At 42.2% G+C, this 9,288-nt stretch overlaps 1 protein-coding gene across 4 annotated transcripts in view; it reads right to left on the bottom strand.

Annotated features, from left to right (window-relative positions):
* Window positions 1–266: 266 nt before the first annotated feature.
* Window positions 267–9,288, bottom strand: part of LPIN1 (lipin 1) — a 148,943-nt gene continuing 139,921 nt past the window's right edge. For all 4 annotated transcript variants that reach the window (XM_015406339.1, XM_015406340.1, XM_015406341.1 and 1 more), the window contains 3 exons: window positions 8,201–8,315; window positions 4,239–4,342; window positions 267–1,106 (listed from right to left, as the gene is read on the bottom strand). In XM_015406339.1, the coding sequence (XP_015261825.1) occupies window positions 947–1,106; window positions 4,239–4,342; window positions 8,201–8,315 (379 nt within the window). In that variant the 3' untranslated portion in view covers window positions 267–946. The remainder of the gene's footprint in view (window positions 1,107–4,238; window positions 4,343–8,200; window positions 8,316–9,288) is intronic.

Raw genomic sequence — 9,288 nt, 5'->3', positions numbered from 1 at the left:
TATCAGATGCACAAGTACATTCAACACTATTTTGTTCAGGAATAACATCAACAATTAAAAAATATATATATCCTAAATTCAGGTGGACTCTGAAGCAGCAGAGTCGGAAGCAGCAGAACAATGGTTTGAGTCCAGTGTGGCACCTTTAAGACCAACAAAGTTTTATTCAAGGTATAAGCTTCTGTGTGCATGCGCGCTGTATCTGAAGAAGTGTGCATGCACACGATAGCTCACACCTTGAATAAAACTTTGTTGGTCTTAAAGGTGCCACACTGGACTCCGACTTTGTTCTTCAAAATATCCTGTGAGTCTAAAAAGCAGCTTGGTGGCTCTGCACCAACGTATAGATCAGAGGGATGCTAAGGAATGTTCTCAGACTCATCCAATACAAACTAGTACAGCTCTTAAGTGGCTACTGCTGTACCATGTGAAAGTTAGGCATATGAAGTCTACACACCGATGGACTTGAGTTCAATAGATTTGATCCTTTCGGTTGATCAAATGTTTATCGGGTTTTGGGGGGCACAGGGGTCTGTCTTATAAAAATGCCATTCATCTCAGAGGCTAAAGTGATTTTGCCCTTCTGTACCCTGAATAATAAGAGCATAAATGCCCTGGCGATGACTGGCATGGCAGCTGGCATGAAAAACTGAAGACCACAAGAGATTCACTTTTGAGAAGCCCAGTATCGTGGCACTCGAGAGATGTCCTTCCACAGTAAGACTATATGGTGTATCTTCAGCACGAGGCTGGAGAAGAGCTGGGGGTGCAACTTTCAGAAATGTTACTTTCAAGGACAAAAATAAATTTCTGAACTGACATTTTAAAAAAAATGTTCACTACACCCCAAACTCCAGGCGAACTGTTAAGTGGCAAAATCCAGCAGTATCATTTAAGCATAAAACAGCTTATCCTTTAAACTGTCGACAGGAAAAGCCAGAAGCAGTTATGGTTCATCAGAATGAACATCCTGATTTTCAAAAGGTGGCAATGGTTCCCTCCAGTATGTGAACTGACTGTAGGTATCCGAACATGGGAAGTCAGAAGAATGGCTTCTTTTCAGCAAAGGAAATACATGATCTACCACTTCACAGAGTCTCACATATCTGGAGGGGAAATAACAAGCGTATTAATTGGTGCGCTGAACACACTGATAATAAAAATTGCATTAATGTTCTCACTCTGCCCAAATTTAACACATAATAACTACGAGGAAATACAACAGAACCGCAGAGCCAAAAATCCTGTTTCTCAATCTGATATGTGTGAATGCTGTGTTAAGGCATTTACAATGAAACCCTAAACAAAGTCTCAATCCATTGAAATCAACTGGATTACAAGAGTGTAAGACCTGTTTCACACAAGAGCTGCGCCGCGGTCGCGCCTCCCTTTGCCCCGCTTCTATTGGTCAATTTCCCACTCGAAGCCGCGCAGCTGCGTTTTGACCCACGGCTTCACCCAATTTTCCCCGCGGTTTCGTGATCCTCAAAAACAGGATCACGAAACCGTGGGAAAAATTGGGCGAAGACGCAGGTCAAAATGCGGCCGTGTGGCTTCGAGTGGGAAATTGACCGATAGAAGTGGGGCAAAGGGAGGCGCGACCGCGGCGCAGCTCTTATGTGAAATCGGTCTAACTCTGTTTAGGGTTTCACAGTTAGCAGAGTAGAATAGGATTAGTTCAGATCTTAAATGCAAATTTTTAAAAATACCCTCAACAGACCTTGTAGATGTGCAGGAAAACGTTTAGGTATAATCTGCCCCACAAGTAAAAGAAAATAACTGCCATAGTTCTTTCATTTATTTTATTTTATTTACAAAATTTGTATGGTGCCTTTGTGCCCAGTCAGGCACATGTTGATAGGTGGCTGGCTGGGTACTGCTCCTGTGAATTTGGCTGAGGGTTTAGACGCCACGATGAGATGGTTAAAGCAGAGTCAGTTGAGACTGAATCCTGATAAAATGGAGGTTCTGTGGCTGGGTGGGGGACGGATGGACACGGGTTTGGGATGCCAACTCCTGGCTCTTGGTAGTGTGCCCTTACTACCAGCACCGACTGTCAAAAGTCTGGGTGTGATTCTGGATGCCTCCTTGTTAATGGAGGCCCAGATTACAAATATTGCCAGACTGGCATTTTTCCAGCTGCACCAGGTCAGGCAACTGGCCCCTTACCTGTCTCGCCCTGACCTAGCTATGGTAATCCATACAACAGTCACCTCCAGGCTAGACTACTGTAACTTGATCTATGTAGGGCTGCTCTTGAGGCTGATTCAGAAGCTCCAACTCATCCAGAACGCAACTATGCGGGTCCTTACTTGGAAACCCCCATATGGCACATATTCAACCTGTGCTGTGCGAGCTACATTGTCTTCCAGTGGAGCACTGGGTCAGATGCAAGGTTATGCTATTAACCTTTAAGGCCCTTAACAGCCTGGGACTCACGTACCTTCGGACCACCTCTCCTGGTATACCCCCCAGAAGAGCCTTATGCTCAGGAGATAAAAACTTACTGGTGGTCCCCGGCCCGTGAGACATCCAGCTGTCTTCAACCAGGGTCAGGGTTTTTCTGCCCTGGCCCCTACCTGGTGAAACTCTCTGCCGAACAACATCCGTGCCTTGCGGGACTTGTTGCCATTCTGCAGGGCATGTAAGGCAGAGATGTTCCGCCAAGCGTTTGGTTGAGGACAGCGACTGTTCCCCACATAGTCTGGCATTCCTCTTCCTCCACCTCCCTCCTCTACGAGGCAATAGCACTTTCTTGGAATGATCACCATCAGACTGGCTTAGGCTGCTGTTCAGTGTATTCTATGTATTATTTTAACCTTGAAATCTTTGTACATTTTTATTACCGTTGTACGCCGCCCTGAGCCCTGTTTTTCAGGGGAGGTTGGCTTAAAAGTCAAATCTCATAAAATAAATATTTTTTAAAATTAAAAAAAAACAATTAGAACCAAAACTATTAAAAGCACATAGAACAGTACTTAAAACGTAGAGCGGGAAGGACAGGGCATTGAGGGAACGCCAGACAAAAGTCTTCACCTGCTGGTGGGAGACAGTGACTGAATGGGACAGACAAACATCCCTGGGGAGAGAGTTCCACAGTTTCTGTGACATGGCTGAGAAGGTCCTCCCCTGGGTTGCCACCCACCTAACCACAGAAGGCGGAAACATCTGAAGCAGGGCCTTGGAATATGACCTTAGCAGTGGTGTAGGTTCATAAGGGAGTAAGCCAACCCTCAGCTATGCTGTTCCCAAGCCATATCAGGGCTATAAAGGTCAACACCAGCACCCTGAATTAGCTCCAGAAACAAATCAGCATCCAGTGTAGATTTGTCAAGACTGGAGTAATATGGTCCCTACAACCACAGCTTCAGTGTACTGTTTAAAGTTTTACAGTTCTAGCTCCAGTTTACGGAAATAAATATGTACCTATTCTGAGAACGTCCATTTGAAGCACACCTGGAGGTTTCTAAAGTGAGAGGCGGGATGATTTACACTGCTGGTGACTTACTTCCACTTATACTAGAAAGATCTTTGTTAGCTGGCCTCCAGAGATTATCCAGAGATTTTAGAAAGCCCCAATGAGGGGAAATAGTCAAAACAACTAACAAGTAGACGGGCCACTGGATTAATTTGGCATAAGACAGAATTCTTATTTTCAGCTGCAGGATGAACTGTTAGGGAAAGTCAGGGAGATGTGTGTTGGGGAGGCTGAGAGGGAAACAGAGCTCTGAGTTATACATTTAGAGGAACAAGCAATTTCTTTCCCAGGAGTTTTAAACTCTATGGTTCTGCTACGTATTTCAATGGAACAAAATCTCATGTTAACTGTTCATAACCTCGGTTTTATGGATTTATAATGTTGGACTGTATCTTATTTTATACAATTTTTGTGTTTTATTGTGCTCTTCTCTGTCTGTGGTTTGTAATGGCCTATGGCTAAATACAATAAAATCTTCTCTCTCTCTCTCATGTTAACAGTATCTTTTTAAATGTCTGCAAAAGATATGTAAACAAAATAACAAAAAATGAGAATGCTGTATTTTAATTAATTAATTAATTAATTAAAGATGACGGAATCAAAGTAAGTCTTGTGATATATCGGTGATATGGATCACAATATCACAATGTGATTTTGTTGCTGGAGTCCAGTTAATTCATGTTGTGAACCGTGGCACTGAAGGGTTTACAAAGAGTGAGATTTATGTCCTGTGATCTATTGGGAAGAAATGGATACTCACGATGAAATATTGGTCTTTGCATGCTCTTGAATTAGCTCCCCTTTAGGATTCACAGTGAATATTCTGTTCAGCGAGACTCCCACTTGCTTGTATGAGTACACGTCCTAAATACACATTTTTTAAAAAGGTGAGTTTTTCTCATCAAGATAAACCAAGATTGATTTATTTTCCTAAATCATTCATTGAACATGCACACACATATTATAGACTATTTGCATTGGAGGCACTTCGTAAATGTTCAGCCATCCAGTGGTGACTAAGAGCTACCATATTGAAGAGGTACTCATCTTTAGTGGGTAATCAAAAGATTCGTCCCACACAGCCCTGTCTTGGACTAAGGGTCATCTTATCAATACAGATTCCTGTGAAACAGGCAAGTTATTTAAACTTGGGCAGTTTGATCTTCCAAGGTCTTTGCCTGCAAATATCCTGTTATTATTTCTTTAAAACAGGGGTACCCAACATGGTGCCCGTGGTGGGTGCCATGGTGCCTGCTGACACCTTTTCTGACGCCCATCAATTGTTCTTAGGAAACACGTGGGGCAGGTGGAGCTTTTGCCCAGCAAGGCTTCTGACTGGCTGTGCAATTTTTTTAACGTGTTGCTTTGGCAGCAGTTGCCACCACAAAGATCTACATTATGTTACTGAAGGTAATCATTTTGTGGCTGGCTCTTCCTCCTGCAGCAGCCATTTTGTGGCAGCCATTCTGTTGCGGTACCCACCGTGCTGTGTCAGGATTCCAAATGCGCCTGCAGGCACAAAAAGGTTGGGGTCCCTGCTTTAAAATGATCTCCATCCCACCTACTGTGGCGTAAGCTGAGAGGAACACTTTAGGGAAAAGAGTTTGCACAAATAACTGAGGTTTCATGTATGATGCAGATTTCTTATCTTATTCCATGAGTTTTTCATCTTTTCCAAGCTATATCTCAGAAGGCAAGTCTACACATGATGGCAGATACCAACCTGTATAAGCTTACATGGGATAACTGCTATCATCTATGCAAACTAAGTGCAAATCTTGAACCACAATCCAAGTAAGTCATTAACTCATCCTAAAAACCAATCCCAGCATATCAGTGATTTACACCTCTGCATCCCTGACATATGTCAGCATATTCTGGAGTCACAAAGCCACAGAGAAGGCTAGGATGGGGCTGCCCAGAACTTTGCCAAAGGTTTACATTAATTATTTTCTGACTCTTCTTTAATACAGAGACGAGGTGGCACATCACCTTTCCAAGATCCCATTAAAATGTGTATAGGATTCTTGACACATAGGTGAGGAAGTGTTGGAAAGTATAGGACTGGAGGAAGACTGATATTTCAGGTATTATCCCCTTGTATTCTGAGGGAATTCAGCTGTTCTTCATCCCTGCAAGGCGCTGTGTGCATCTGTACCCCAATAAGAAGATATCCCGTTAATTCCTCCAGAGCTCCTAAGAAACAACATGGAATGGGCACCATTTTTGGCATTGTTTTTTATTTACATTGTCACTTCTAGCCATGTCCCTAAGGACTGGGGCCTGGCGATTATAGTTTTGTTTTTTAAGAGGGGGAGGAGGGATGATCCCATTAATTATAGGCCAATTAGCCTGCTCAACATTATTACACCAGACATCTACTGGATAGATTTAAGAGGTGGCTTCAGCATGAAGATCTAACTGCAGAAGAGCAAGCTGGCTTTAGGGGAGGAAGAACTACCATAGATCTTACAGCATCAAATTGAAAAATACTCATCTAAAAGCTCGGTCTTGATGTTTGTGTAAGCTGATTAGAAGATCTCCTCTCTTGGGTTTTTAGGTATTAGTGGGTATCCTTACTTTGTCCCTAGATGTAGTCCCTTACCCTATTTCTGTTGTAGTTTGTAGTGTTTATAAAAATGCAATAAAAAAATCCCCTTCGGGGGGCTCAAAAAAAAAAGTTGGGTCTCATGCTATGCTGCCTTCATAGATTTGAAAGCAGCCTTTGGTTCTATTTCAAGGACTAAATTATGGGGAAAATTAGAAGTAACATCTATACATCACGGGCTTTTTTACTTAATCCGTGCCTTACACATTAACACCATCCTCAAGGTTAGATGCATGGTCAGATGTTTAAGTGACTTAGATTTCCACCCTCCTAAGCTAATGGATCGTAGGATCTCTGTGGTACGGTATGCAGATGATGTTATAATCCTATCAAGGACTCCGGTAGGACTTAAAAGAGCACTAAGGGTGTTCACCCAATAGTGTAGTAAGGACCATTTAATAATAAATTACCAAAAAACTAAAATTATAGCATTTGGTAGGAGACCTAAAACCTGGGTATAGAGCATAAACGGCTATAAGATAGAGCAGGTGGCCAGCTTTGAGTATGTAGACATTGTATTGCATGCTTCTGGCTTGAGGAAAGCTCCCTGTAACTAGGTAGCTGATGATGGACAAAAATCTGCCCATAATATAATTAAGTTTTTATGAACTAAGGGTAGTCAATATATTACAGCTGCTCTTGCACTATTTCAGGCTAAAACACTGGCTCAACTCTTGTATGGGACCATGACTGGGCCATCGTCTTCTTGTTTTGCACCTCTGCAGTGGACACAATTGAAATTCCTGAGAGCAGCTCTTCAACTACCCTGCTGTGTTTCAAATGCAAATTTGCGTTTGGAGACAGACATGGTAAAAGATGAGGCTAGGGTATGTCTTGCCTCCATTAACCTCTGACTAAAGCTAGATTCCAGTCCTCAACGCTTAACTCCCTTGATTCTTTGAGATAGTTATCAATTTATGTGGCTAAAGGCAGTTAGGAATCAAGCTGGTGAGTTTAGGCTTTTCCCCTCACTCTGTTTTGGAAATGAGGTATGAGCAGGCAAAACAGGTTTTAAAGCACAGGGTGATGGATACTGCATGGCAGGCAGATTTAGAGAGGTCACCAACTTTCCTGTCTTCAGAAAACTCTAGATACGTAGTTTCCCCAGCTGCTTATCTCTCCCAATTGGAGATTTTCAGCCACAGGAAGGCATTTTCCCTTGCCAGATGTCAAGCACTCCCTTCTGCGGTTTTGGATGGGCAATATAAAAAGGCTCCCAAGGTAAATAGGCGATGTCCTGTGGTTCAGGGGAGATCGAAACTACAGAACATGTTCTACTTTGTTGTCCTTTATATCAAGAGGTTCGCTCTATGTTTATCCTTCCCTTGCTCAGTAGGTACCTCCATCAATCAGACTCGGTGTATGCCAGAAAGTCCACTGGTTTCAGTACATACTGCGAAGTTTTGTGCGGCAGCTTGTAAAATTCAGTAGATATTGGTGGCTTTATACATATATATTGCAGAATTTTAATAATGTTATCTATCATTTCATTTAAGAGAAGAAGAAAAGAGAAGAAGAGATTGGATTTATACCCCGCTCTTCACTTGGAGTCTCAGAGCAGCTTTCAAACTCCTTTCCCTTCCCCTCCCCACAACAGACACCCTGTGAGGTGGGTGGGGCTGAGAGAACTCTGACACAAACTGCCCTTTTTCAAGGACAGCTGTGCCAGAGCTTGTGACTGACCCAAGGTCACATCAGCAGGTGCAAGTGGAGGACTGGGGAATCAAACCCAGTTCTCCCAGATTAGAGTCCGCACACTTAACCACTACACACTTAACCACTACACCAAAAATGTACTTCCCTTTGAATTTTTATGTGTGGGAACTAATTATAAGTTTTCTCTTACTCACTATGGTGGTTGGGAATTTTGCTAAGACTTGTGCTGATCTATGACCGTATTAATAAAGACCTTGACATATCCACTTAATTTGATCTTCTGGGGAATGCCCAGAAAAGAAACAATCAACATTAACAGCACTTTCATTCCCCTCAAGTGCTGTTCACACAGAGGTGACTTTTGTTATGGAAAGAAGATGTTTGGGTTGCCAACCAAGAGTCACAAAACTATAAAGACATTTGAACTTTTATTAAATAACACAACAAAAGGGACTTACGGCTGGTCTGTTGCCAAAAGCAGCATAAAAAGGTTCTGAGTTGGGTTGAAACAAATTTTTGATGTCCGTCAGACACTGAACTTTAAACTTCTCTGGCTTCTTCTCAATCACCTCTCTGTAAAAAACCAGTTCATAAAATATCCAATGTTTTCAAAGTATGCTGTATTTTAATGGGTTTTATGGAAGAGTACAGCGTGCCGTTCCTCCCTTGCCCCAAATGAGCAAGAACTTCATTTAAAAGTAATGGCTCTCCTAGGAAGTTTCTTCAAGCTTCCACACAAGATGCTGAATTTCAGCCAAAATGTTAAAATACATGAAACTTTTACTCTGAATTTTGCAGAAAACAGAGATTTTCTATGGCTTTGCTCAGAACTGCCCCAAATACATTTTTCTAATTCGGTTTTTATCCCGCCCAACCCGCGGATGAGCTCAGGGCAGGTTACAAAGTCACAAAATCTCAACAACAATAGTTAAAATAATTAAAACAGTAATTTAAAACAATAATAGAATCAGCAATCAAGGTTTTTGTTGCTGTGCTCGGTTTAGGCTGATCATAGAGTCAGTGATTTCAGTAGGGGAGGCCAAAGATGGATTTTGGATGTCTGCCACCTCAGCCGAAAGCTCAGTGGAACAGCTCCATTTTACAGGCCCTGTGGAATTGTAATAAATCCCACACTGCAGGGCCCTGTTCTTGAGTGGGAGCTAAGAACAACAGTAGCTAATGATCCTAACTAGTTCCTAAACTGACTAATTCTACCTAACTAAGACCAATTTAAGATTTAATTTACTGACTAATCCTAAGGAACCTAATCGATTTAAAACACACGTAGTGGGTAAGAACAGTAAGTCTTCAAAAGCTTTGCGGCAGACTTCACCTATAATTCAAGGAACCACCCTTTTAGATAGGAGTCTGGGAAGCAGGTTTTAAATGCAGTTTTGTGAGCTACCAGCAGATGTCGCCATCACATATGATCTCCAATCTTAAGCCATTTTGGGTACTAGAGGCAGAAAGTCTAAATTGCAACACACATACACACCCGGCTTCCACTGTAAAACTATATTAGCAATTGAAATAATTGACAATTCAA

Source organism: Gekko japonicus, unplaced genomic scaffold (assembly GCF_001447785.1).
Source record: "Gekko japonicus isolate JY-2015 unplaced genomic scaffold, Gekko_japonicus_V1.1 scaffold2214, whole genome shotgun sequence".
Taxonomy (NCBI): domain Eukaryota; kingdom Metazoa; phylum Chordata; class Lepidosauria; order Squamata; family Gekkonidae; genus Gekko; species Gekko japonicus.
Note: the sequence above shows the minus strand (reverse complement) of the source record. Positions and strands in the feature narration are given on the sequence as shown.